At 43.9% G+C, this 12703-nt stretch overlaps 1 protein-coding gene across 7 annotated transcripts in view; it reads left to right on the top strand.

The window, feature by feature from the left end:
- Positions 1-10772, top strand: part of LOC130383204 (protein PALS1-like) — a 31549-nt gene extending 20777 nt beyond the window's left edge. For all 7 annotated transcript variants that reach the window (XM_056591289.1, XM_056591295.1, XM_056591294.1 and 4 more), the window contains 9 exons: positions 4951-5028; positions 5159-5342; positions 6526-6597; positions 6690-6761; positions 8308-8475; positions 8556-8645; positions 10093-10205; positions 10308-10418; positions 10545-10772. In XM_056591289.1, the coding sequence (XP_056447264.1) occupies positions 4951-5028; positions 5159-5342; positions 6526-6597; positions 6690-6761; positions 8308-8475; positions 8556-8645; positions 10093-10205; positions 10308-10418; positions 10545-10721 (1065 nt within the window). In that variant the 3' untranslated portion in view covers positions 10722-10772. The remainder of the gene's footprint in view (positions 1-4950; positions 5029-5158; positions 5343-6525; positions 6598-6689; positions 6762-8307; positions 8476-8555; positions 8646-10092; positions 10206-10307; positions 10419-10544) is intronic.
- Positions 10773-12703: the final 1931 nt, after the last annotated feature.

The following is a 12703-nucleotide window of genomic DNA, read 5'->3' as shown; positions in this document are numbered from 1 at the left end:
CTTCCAAAACAAAGAGGAATCCATTCACAACCACCTTCTGCAACACCACTCAACGCCACCCTCTTCTACTCCCCCCCCCCAGCCTGTCCACTGCAGTGCTGATCTCTGACCAATTAAAATCAACACCTGTAACAGTTAAAAAAAAACAAAAAAAAACGAAACAAGTAGCCTAACCATTGCAAATAATTTAAAGCTGCAAATAAAACGGCAGCAAATGGACTATGGAAATACACGGCCGGTATTACAGCTGCATCTTACGGTGGTGAAAATAGCCGACACACTTGGTTGCTGCGGGTCTGCTTTCCCGAACTCACCGTTGTGTTTCAGGAGCATATGTTGCCGCATAGTACTTGTAGTACTCCGGTAGCTCGATTTCGCTTGCCATATTTTACATTTCACCTTATGATCTGCAATTTCTTTAAAGTATTTCAATTCTTCGCTGCGCTTTGCTTTAACCGCCATCTCTTAACTTTTTGAATTCTGGCGTGCCTGCACACGGCACGGAACGCACCACACAGAAATTTGATACATTTCATTTGCTTTGTGCCCACGGCATGCGTTAGTGGCGCCGCACAGAAAATTGATACATTTGCTTCAGAAAACTTTGTTTGTGTGTGTATATGCAAACTCGAGTTTGCCTGTCCACCAACCGAGTTCATTTGTAACGAGGAGTACTCGAGTAATCGATTCCTCACGCCCATCCCTACTTGGTGTCCAAAGCTAAGACCTCTTCCAGCAAGCTGGATCCTATGCCTACCACCTTGGTGAAGACCTGCCTCCCTGTCATCTGTCCCTTTATTGCCGCCATCATCAACTGCTCACTGGACTCTGGTGAGGTGCCTTCAGGTTTCAAAATAGCAGCAGTTATTCCCAACCTGCTAAAGCCTGGTCTGGACCCTGACGAGCCAAACAACTATCGTCCGATCTCCAACCTTCCTTTTCTAAGTAAAATCCTGGAACGAGCAGTGGCTTCCCAGCTCATGGTGGGACATCACATGTCCCAAAATGAGCTCTTTGAACCCCTCCAATCAGGCTTCAGAATTCGGCACAGTACTGAGACCGCCCTCATTAAAATCACCACCGACCTTCTTACTGCCGCCGACAATGGCCTCATCTCCATTCTCATCCTCCTCGATCTCTCTGCAGCCTTTGACACAGTGTCCTATTCCATCCTCCTTACCCGTATCTCTGAGCTCATCGGCCTCAGGGGCTCAGCTCTCTCCTGGTTTCAGTCCTACCTTTCCAACCCGCAAACAACATGTCACCCTGAAAGATGCCTGCTCCACCCTGGCTGCAGTCAATCATGGCGTACCCCAGGGATCTGTGCTCAGCCATCGCCTCTTCACCATATACATGCTGCCCCTTGGCTGAATTATTCTTCACCACTGCTTTGCTGATGACACTCAACTATACATCAGCACCAAACCCTCCACTCAACTACCGCCTGGTCCACTCATCAACTGTCTTCAAGAACAAAAAACCTGGATGACCTCCAACCTCCTCAAACTGAACAGCAATAAAACTGAGCTCATGGTGATGGCCCCCAATCCACTGCTTAGGAAGGTTGGGGATCTTCTCCTGGAAGTGGATGGCTACTCCATCACCCGTAGTCCGCAACCTGGGTGTCATCCTAGACCCCACCCTATCATTCCAGTCCCACATTAATAACGTCACAAGATCTGCATTCTACCACCTGAAGAACATCGCACGACTCCGACTCTCAGACTCAGTTACTGAAACCCTGATCCACTGCTTCATTTCTACCCGCCTGTACTACTGCAACGTCATACTCACCGGCCTCCCCTCTAAAACCCTGAACAGACTGCAATATGTGCAGAACTCAGCTGCCAGGGTCTTAACCCATTTATGCCTAAAACGCCTGCTAAAAACGCCTGCTAAAATCCTATGCTATTCTAGGAAAAAGAACCTCATTTCCTGAGGGTTTTCTGAGAAAAGAGTAAGAATTGTCAACGTCTACCTAAACCTTAATATCTAAGCTTCTGGAGCACCTAGAAACATGAAATAAAAAGCATTGTAAAGGTAAGAACTACAGGTTTTATTAAGACATGCTCCCTGAGCACAACCATAACAGCAACATTTTAAAAACATTCTCAAAACAAGATTAAGAAGAAAAAACAGTATAAATCAATGATATAAAATACAACAAATAACATTTTAACCAAAGCATTGTAAAGGCACACCCCTGACCTGCAGATCCAGCAACAACTTCACGCTGGTGTAAAAGTTGTCCATGTAAACACACAAGTTTGACCCAAAATACGGTTTAGCCAGGTCTGACACAATCCGGTAAGCCAGGCCTGTCTCGGTCTTGCCTGCAATGGCCCCTGTGTAAACTTGAAAATAGTTTACGTAGCCTGTATTGCTCTCTGCCATGACCCACACCTTTATCCCCCACTTCACCGGCTTCATGGGGAGGTACTGCCGGAAGGCAAGGCGTCCCTTGTATTTTACCATGGACTCATCCACGCTCACAAACCCATTGACCTCATAGAGGGCCTGGAACTGATGCAAGAGGAGGTCCATGGACCGCCGGATCTTCCACAGCTTATCGGATTTATCCAAGGCAGGGTCCAAGTTATCTTCTAGATGGAGATATCTGAAAATGCATATATGACAAAGAATTTGAGCCTGACATTTATTTCCATCATTGTGTTTATTTGTATTATGTTATTTATAGTATTTATATTTATTCATAATTGTATTACTATTTATTCATTATTCCATTATTGTATTTATGACTAACATTATTGTATTGATTCAATATCAACCATCATCACCATTAGTAATTGCTATAGCACCACTATCATTACTGGCCATTCCGTTTTCTAAGAGAAGAGAATGGAACTGGGAAGAGAGCACAAGAAAATAAAACATAAATAATTACCTCCAGATCATGTCGAAACGGTCCCTTGACATTTGTTTGGTAGAGTCACTTAGTTTGCCTCCAGTAATCGCGGCGTGCTGGTAGCTTTAAAATTCCAAAGCAAAGACACAGCCCGAGGAATGTTTTCATTTCTGTTTTCGGGACCGGGGTCCACTTGAGGTCGTGGGGGTATGAGCTCGTACCTGTTGCGCGTACCGATTCGTTTCGGTCAATAACGTGTCCCACAGCTGATCGGTAAAGATCCTGGAAAACACATCGAGTGGGCTAGCATCCAAGGGGATCGGTTGTTTCACCCCCGGTGTGCGAGAGAATGTCTTTGTTTTCCAAGGCTGGTAATTGCCCGGTTCTCCAGTCCACCTGGAATCCCCGAAAGACATCCTCCTCCTCTCCTTCGGTGTCCAAAAATTCCCACTTCTGTGCCCGATCCAGTGGATCAACCGGCACAAAATCATTCTCGTCCTCATTCTCATACTCAAATCCCTTGAATTCTATGACAATATCACTGCCATCGCTATCAAAATCCTCCATGTTCATTGCTACTTCTCGGTCGCCAGCTAGACGCGTCGCTAAAAACAAACATAGAATATCGCGTGGCTATATGATTGATTGACGTGATTTTCAGCCAACCAAAGTTCGTTCTGGTGGTCTCCTGATCTTTACCAAAGCCTTAAGACCCACCCCATGTGTATTTTTAACCAACCAGAGTGAGTTATATGTTGCATTCGTCATGAAAACAGCACGTGTACAAAATGCTGCGCTACGCAGCAACCGGCAGGAAAGCCTATGTTGCGCTACGCAGCAACCGGCAGGAGGGGCTATGCTGCGCTACGCAGCATCCGGCGCCAATGGGTTAACTGGCGTTAAGCCCTGGCAGCACATCACCCACACCCTGATGCAGCTCCAATGGCTACCAGTCAAGTTCTGCATTTAATTCAAAATTCTACTCCTCACATACAAGTCCCTCCATGCTCTGGCCCCCCGTTACCTCTCTGACCTCCTCCACCCCTACACCCCCCTGAGGTCCCTCAGGTCCTCTGACAAGAACCAGCTGGTAATCCCAATCTAGACTCAAGACCTTTGGGGATAAGGCCTTTTGCGTGTCCGCCCCCACTCTGTGGAACCAGCTCCCCCCCACATCCGCTGTGCCCCTTCCATGGAGACTTTCAAAAAGTACACGAAAGCACACCTTCTCTCTGAGGCCTAGGGCCTCTAACTCACAACCCCACCCAGCGCCTTGCGCATTTGCACTCTCAATCACTCACCTACACACACACCCTACCTCCCACTCTTGTGAAGCGAACTCGGGTATCCTGAAAGGCACTATATAAAATCAATTTATTATTATTATCATTATTATAACTCACAACCAAAAAAAAAACAATCGTTGTTCAAGCAATCTCATTTCTGCTTCAAAGCGGCCCGGGGACGTGGAACTCTGCGTGCTCGCTCATTAGCCTTGCTATTATTAGCACGTTAGCATGCTCACTGAATATTACACACACGAAGAGTTGGAACAGCCACACACATTTTCTTGCACACATTTCTAGTTACATATGTTTCCCTTGAAATGTTGGTGGACAATGGGGTGGTTGGGTACCCTACACTACTATGATATTAGTATAATGCAGAGAAGGAAGGACATAACTGACGAAGCAGTATAATAAAATGTCATGCATTTTTTGACATACAAGCATGTATCTTTTAGATTTATCTTCACGTAAGCAAAAGTCCCCAACTTCCTGTATCAGAAAGAAGCAGTGGCGTCGTACTTTGAAGAAAGGAAGGGGAGAGAGAGTTTTTTTATCAGGGACCCGACGTTCACGACTTTGGAACATTTTGAACCACTACCAACGAACAGTCTTTGATAGTGGTCTCATTCACATTATGCGGTAGTTTCAATCAGACATTTTGAAAGCAACATGTAAGCCTTTGTTCTGCAGACAAAATATTGTCAGTAGAATAATAATTGGTTGACTTCAGGTGTTAAATCAGGTTGCTTTTGAAGATCCAGGGTAAATTTGAATACTGTCCCGTGTGTCTCACAGGCGGACATGCACGGCATCCTCACCTTTGTGCTGATCCCCAGCACAGAGGGTAAACCTCCTCCCATCAAGGAGACAGTGGTGAGTTGACAACCCGCTCTGAAATGTCTTTAAATCGGTGGCCTGAAATGTCTTTAAATCTGTGGCCTGAAATGTCTTTAAATGGGTGGCCTCATCTATATAACCATCCCTCTCATATCCCTTCGCCCAGATTCACGTGAAGGCCCATTTTGATTACGACCCCTCAGACGACCCCTACGTACCCTGCAGAGAGCTCGGACTGTCCTTCCAGAAGGGAGACATCCTCCACATCATCAGTCAGACGGATCCCAACTGGTGGCAGGCGTACCGTGATGGTGACGAGGAGAACCAGCCCCTGGCCGGACTGGTCCCCGGTACGGCCACACCCCTACAATCATGAGGCTAGATCTGGGTTAATTTAGCTAACCTTAAACTGTGCCATCAATGAAGAGAATACAATGAGAGGCATCAACCAGAATGGGCATTATGGAAGGCAATAGTGCAATATGGAAATATGTTGAAGAGGGAGCAGTGTTTGTTTTATTTTATCATTAGCATTATACTGTCCTGCAGTCGGTTGCACCAGCAGAACGTAAAGCCGATCATAAGTTTGGGTGTAAAGTTCGCCTTAACCCTACGCTCGACGTAGCTAGTGTCAAACTAAAGGTGTTCTAAATTTTGGTTGCACCACCATAACTTAAGTTGTAACGTTACTAGTAGTGCATAAATTGTGCCAGTGTCGCTTTTAATGACGTTTAGATAATTTCAAGCCAATCATTGACAGCTAACAATGTAAACAGGAAATACCGGCAAGTTTCCACCTTATCCGAGTGAAGACGCGTTAGCACCCAAATGAGAGGGCAAACAAAACAGTTTCAGTCATTTATTCTCTAAAATTTGCTTGGACGGTATAGGCGTGAGGTTAAGCTATTTGATGGCGGATTTTATAATAAATAAATAAATATAATATTCCGCCCGGTAAAACCGAAATCGTGCATATAATTCAACATCATCATAAAGAAATGGATCGATACGGTCACGGACAATCCGTTCCCGGCGCAAACCGCGTTGAAACTCCTCTTCCCATTGCTCAAAACGAATAGCCATCTTTACCCTGCGTTAGTGTTGAAATCTTTTTACGTTTTTTTCTTTTAACGGTTCTTTATCGTTAGTATGGAACTTACACCAGCTAGAGGGGAGGTGTAAAAGATAAGTTATAACTTAGTGTTACGTTGAAACTATCTGCTTGGTGCAACTGCTATTTTTTTAGTAGAGTGTAAAGTCGAACGTTTGGGTGATTTACGTTCAACGTAGCCTAAGTGGGACCTTACGTTCTGCTGGTGCAACCAGCTGCAGTAGCGTGGAAAAGCAAAATTAGACTTTATAGTGTTGAGCTTTCTTTTACAGCGCTTATTAAAAGGCCACAGTTTCCTGCTAAACGTGGTAGAGTATCTACCAAATGTGTTTCTGTATCTGTAAGCACCATTTGTCTCTTCGTCCTCCTCGTTCACCAACACAACAATGTGACTGTATGGTTTTGCTTTTCCGTTGATGTAGGCAAAAGTTTTCAGCAGCAGAGAGAGGCAATGAAGCAGACGATTGAGGAGGACAAAGAACCAGAGAAGTCTGGTCAGTTTTAAAGACAAACCATTCAACTGATAATAATAATAATATATATAATGAATGAAGTAAGTAAGTAATCCATTTTGGGATCCCTATAGGAAAGCTCTGGTGTGCAAAAAAGAACAAGAGGAAGAGAAAGAAGCTGCTTTACAATGCCCACAAGAACGAAGGTATGTCTGCTGGCTCCTTGTGTGGCATTTCTTGTTCCAACATTTAAAGTTGTCATGTGCAACATTTTAACTAGCTCATAGCTGCAAGTAACCCAAACATATATATAGTCAATGCTGATTGAGGGGAAAATGGGAATACAATTCACATCCTGTCCTCACATCCTATCCAGCTGATAGTGTTAGCTTCTGCCACTCCTATCCATCTGATTGGATTAGCTTCAGCCACTCATATCCATCTGATTGGATTAGCTTCAGCCACTCCTATCCATCTGATTGGATTAGCTTCAGCCACTCCTATCCATCTGATAGTGTTAGCTTCAGCCACCCCTATCCATCTGTTTGGATTAGCTTCAGCCACTCCCATCAAGAGGGCCGTACTCCCATTAGCAAACGTGTCTTTGTCTTCAAACAGTTATTGTAGAAATGTAAAATGGCATGGCCTGTACTACAAACCTCGATTAGTGGGTTAGCGAGGTGCGTTGCGCTCAAAGCCTGGGTTAGCTGGGACACGAAATTCGATCTCATTTAGCGTCGCTGTATCACCATGGTTACTTATGCTCTCAACCAAACCTGGTCGGGAGCAGGTTTTCAGCTAAGTCGGCTTCCTAGCCCCTCCTTGGACAATGGCGTCACCATTACTGGGTGTTCCCGTGGACCTCGGAGCCCGTATCGTACAGGGGTCTCTCCGACAGAGGCTCTTTCGGGACGATCCCTTGGCATTGCCTGAGAATATTCTTTAGGAGAGAGACGGGTTCTCATCAGTGGGTATTTGCTATTTGATCATCCTTGTTGGACCTTATGTAGACAATGCTTACTGTTGCGCATTGTGTCTCTGTGAGAGAGTGGTAGAGTGGAGATAGCGGTTTAATCTTAAATTTCTGCGAGGGGGTTTCGACTCCCGAGTGACGCGCATTTATGTGAAGCTTAAAAGTCCCAATTCTCATGCATATGGAATACTTATTCACTAAAGGTTATGGAATTATATTTTTGTGCTTATTTCGAATTTCAACCCATATTTTCAAGGCCGTGCTGGCACCACATATATGGGGGTAAAAGGCATGATGATAGACCGGCGAGATGTTAACCCCGGTCGTTGGCGTTTATACTAATCCACTACGCCAGCTGTGTTCGTACTGCAATCCCCACTAGAAACGGTCCGGACACGTTCCGACTGAGGGCTCAAGATGTGCATAATTATAAGTTATGAATTGTAAAAATGATTATGCAACCTTTAAAAATAGAAGAGGCAAGTATCGTAAACAAGGTGCCGGTTTGGGGACGGTTCCGTGCCGCTACCGTATCCAGTGGAATAGCCCACATTGACTATAATTGTTTCTATTGTCTTCGGGGACCGTTTTATGTTTTTATGACAGTTCTGGTGGAAATTGGCCTTAACTTGGCATGGCTGAGGGTTCTGAATGGGAACAGCACATGGGTAGTTCTCACGGGTCTGCTTTTATTCTACTTCTTTGTATTCCTTCCTTTAATTTCTGTGCCTTACTTTGGTTTTGTTTGGTTTTTAAATTCAACTTTTGTTACATTTTAGATAATGACATTGAAGAAATTCTCACCTATGAGGAAATGGCCCTGTACCATCAACCAGCCAACAGGAAGCGGCCGATTGCACTGATTGGTCCACTGAGCTGTGGCCAGGCGGAGCTTAAGCAGAGACTGGTCAACAGCCAACCAGAGCGCTTCGCTGGGGCTGTCCCTCGTAAGAAAAACAACCAGATTATTTTCATGCTTTAAATGACGATATCAAAATAAATTGCCATTTTGTTTTGTATGTTCCAGACACTACAAGGAGTCGTCGCGATGGAGAGTCGGGTGCGCGGGACTACCATTTTGTGTCTCGTCAGGCATTTGAAGCAGAATTAGCCGCCGGTAAGGGCAATATGCAATTCAGATTTGCATGTATTTTAATCTGATTGGTCGAACTCATAGTAGTAATCTTTGTCAAAATTCTCAAGCTACTATTTTCGACCGCAGAGTAAGATCCCGCATGATATACGTGTCCTGTTTGACGTGAGGACAGAGATATGGACAATAAAGAGCGCTGGGGTAGCGAAGGATGGTAGGCGCGACTTCAAATAAAAATAAACTAAGCTTTTGCCATTGTCCAGGATACCAATGATCTCCATCATGAGACACGCCATTCAAGTTCAGTTCCACTACTCCCGTCCCACAACCCTCTTGCGCTGGAATTACTCCTGCTCAACCAGGGCACACTGCAAAGTCAAGGGTTTTCTTTCATGAACAACAATTGACATGAGGGTCACCGGTTTAATCTGGGCCTTCATTGGGATCCATATGGCTTCCCGTTTTACAATAAAAACTTCTTTTTTTTCCAGCAAACAGCTTCAAAAACATGTTTTCTGGAACACAGTTTACTTGTTGGGAAAACACCATAATATGTCTCCTTTAACGTTTATGAAACTTTTTGAAAAATGTCCCCTATTGGACCAATAATGTTCGTCTGTTTTTCTTATCTGTACAGCGACAATTTTCAAGATTCTTAAAAAGGTTCTTCAGTTCCAAAGCTTAATATTGAACACAAATTGGTAAACATGATCTATGGACTTCTTGGATCTTAAATTTAGTCAATATTTTTGATAGCATAAAAAATGGCAGTTATGTGGAAATCTAAATCTATCAATATTCAATCAATTACACTGTCCATCGCACATCTAGGTGGACACGCCTACCTTGTGCAGATTTTCAAAATGTCTTGTTATGACTAATCACACTCACACCTGGTGTTATAATAGGTGACCTTTAACATGAGGATAAAGTTTTTGCATCAATATCCAGCTCTCTCACCAGGGCTCAGTGGTGCAGCTCTCTCACCAGGGCTCAGTGGTGCAGCTCTCTCACCAGGGCTCAGTTGACCTGGGCCAGCTGGTTCTTCTCCTCCGTTCAGTCAGGTGCACCATGTACCGTGATCATTTTGCCATGTTTATCTACGTGTATGTGAACAAGAGTCCTGCCTTGGTACGTGTAATCATTTCGGTTAACTGTTGATCCTTAACACACTAACGTTACGATTAGATCCCATAAGGAAAAGACCGGTTTAAAACGAAATCGTTCCAACAACACATCCTCCTCTCTCTGTGTCAATACCGTCTTTGAGTTTGATTCTAGCGCCAGGAGGGTGAGTTCAATCACTGGATCCGTCCCATGGCAGATCAGCCATTCCACCATCGCCGTCATTTAGCGTCATACACCACATACCTATCCCCAGTGTTCAGATAGAGTAGAATGAAAAGAAGGAAGATGTTTTTGTACAATAGCTCATACCTTATAACCATTTCAATAACCTCCTGAATTCCAGGTAAACTGATAGAATCTGGCGAGTTTGAGAAGAACTTGTATGGGACCAGTTCAGACTCTGTGAGGCAAGTCATCAACACTGGAAAGATCTGCCTTCTCTGTCTGCATACACAGGTTGGTAGATATGCCAAAAACATTGTTTTGGTCATGTCATCACGATCATTGGCTGATTATGACTACTTGGTCTTCATATTGTTTTTGCTCTTACTTTCTCAGTCTCTGAAGATATTGAGGAGTTCAGACCTGAAGCCCTACATCATCTTCATCGCCCCACCTTCACAAGAGAGACTGAGGGCCCTCTTGGCCAAGGAAAACAAGAACCCCAAGGTAGCAGTCCGTCAGTTGGGCCATTCCTGTATCAGGAGACTCTGATCCACTCTTGAAGAGGCTCCTGATTATATGATCTAAATGTGAGTGTAAGACGTCCATTTTAACACGTTGTGTGGCCGGCAGCCCGAGGAGCTGCGCATCGTGATCGAGAAAGCACGGGAGATGGAGCAGAGCTGCGGCCACCTGTTTGACGCGGTCATCGTCAACACAGACCAGGAGAAGGCCTACAGCGAGCTGCTACGCCTCATCAACAAGCTGGACACAGAGCCACAGTGGGTCCCCTGCTCCTGGCTCCGTTGATCTCCTCCTGCTGTCCAACTATATATATATATATATATATATATATATATATATATAAAAAATACACACACACTGTCCTATTTAGATCAGGAGACTCGCTCACTTCTTTGAGTTGGTTTATACGGAGATGCACTTGGCCATTGAAGCAGGCTGCTTCACGAGTGCTAGGACAGACCTCAGACTCTGATGTTAGAAGACGGTGCCCCTTTAGTTATCTTGTTGCCCCAGGAAGAACGGAACAGGGTGTTTCTAACCGACCGTTTGAAAGGAATACGACGTGATGCATTTTACTTCAAATTGAGGACATACTAGAAATACTTTCTCAATGATCCTCATTTCCACTGAGGTGTGGCCTTATCCTTAACTTAGTCTCTGAAATAACTTTTCACGTTGGCACACAAATATTGATTTGATAAAAATGTGATGCCTTTAGTGTTACTTCACTTCACCTTTCTATTTTAGATTCACAGACATCTTCTCAAGTCGCAAGTAATCTTTGTAAAATCCAATGGCTTTTAAAGCAATTTTAGCAATTACAACGGCAACCTGGATTTATTCCACATTGTTGGGTTAGTCGTGTCCATAAAGAGGCCTTAGTGCACAGGAAATGTGAAACTCTTAACCCACCACTTTTTTGTTTTTGTTTTAGTCTGTTTTGTGGAATGAAAGCAGATGCTGCTTAATCTGTGAATACACAAGTGTTTGCCGGCATGTTGCTGGCACGCTTGTCAAACCCCTCATTACTACTTGCATAAAGCCTGAACACGCATCTGTGCCTGATATCATTCTCTTGCACTACAAAGTCTTTTTTTTCCTCAATTCACAAACACCACTGCCATCTGGCCTGGACAGACTGCCTGCCACACTTCTGTTCACACACAGCTCAGTCTAGGACCCAGGATACACAAATCTATTTATAACCATAGGACTTGGATTCATTTGTCCTATGTTTCTGCTTATGGCAGTCGCCCTGACCTGAGCAGTGGTTTGTCTTATATTGCAATATTCCCCTTAATTGCCTTCATTCGTATCATGCCCCGAACCCCTCTATGAAATACATGCGTTTAGCCTGGGTGGGAAGTAGTAGTTTTGAAATGTTTGATCCTTCCTATATTCTGGGAGTTTGTATGAATGTGTCACTGTGTGCAAGTAAGTTGTCTGTTTGTCCTGTGGAAATGTGGGCGCGTGTCTCCCCGTCAGTCTCTGTTGAAGTATTACCTGAAGTAGATCTGACACCTTATCACTGTTGTTATCACTGAGTAGAACAATTATATATTATATTATATATATATATTTGTAATAATAAATAGATTTATAAAGTTCTGTTATGCATGGATTGCTGGCTCCGTCTCCCTGGCTGGTTTGTGTCCCGATGGGGAGGCTGGGCTAAGTGGAGTTCAGCTGTTTTGAATGTAAAGTAGAATATTCAAATCACTTCCTGTTTATTGGACATCACATTCTTTTTTCTATGACTATTCACAATAAATAGATGATCGCAAGTAAACCTGGTTTCATTGCATTAACTCATTGGAAATTGGGTAATGTGTCTTGTTGCTGTTAACTGTCTTTTCAATGTAGATTATACATTATAATTACAAATGATTAATTGATAAATAAACTGAGGTATGACTTAAAAGAAAATGATTTGTAAAGATTAAAGAGTGCATAGGTATGGATACAGCCAATAGCACCTCCAAACAATTAGGCCCGATGTTCCCATAACCCTATGTTCTCAGATTTCTATGAATTTATCAAATTTAGGCCCTATGTTCGTACATTTCCAAGAATTCTACCCCTGCCTGGTAGTTAAAGGGGTAGTTCGGAATTTTGGACATAGGGCCTGATTCCGAAGTGAGCATTGGTATTCTATATCACTGGAGACAGTTTAACACATTTCATTCAGTCCTTCTAGTTGCAGAGTTCGCTCGTGCTAGGCTAGCGCACGTCAACGGGCAATGCTAGCCTGCTATTAAAAACAGTCT

The sequence above is a fragment of the Gadus chalcogrammus genome, chromosome 5, assembly GCF_026213295.1.
Source record: "Gadus chalcogrammus isolate NIFS_2021 chromosome 5, NIFS_Gcha_1.0, whole genome shotgun sequence".
Lineage (NCBI taxonomy): Eukaryota > Metazoa > Chordata > Actinopteri > Gadiformes > Gadidae > Gadus > Gadus chalcogrammus.
This window is presented reverse-complemented; position numbering and strand designations above follow the sequence as displayed.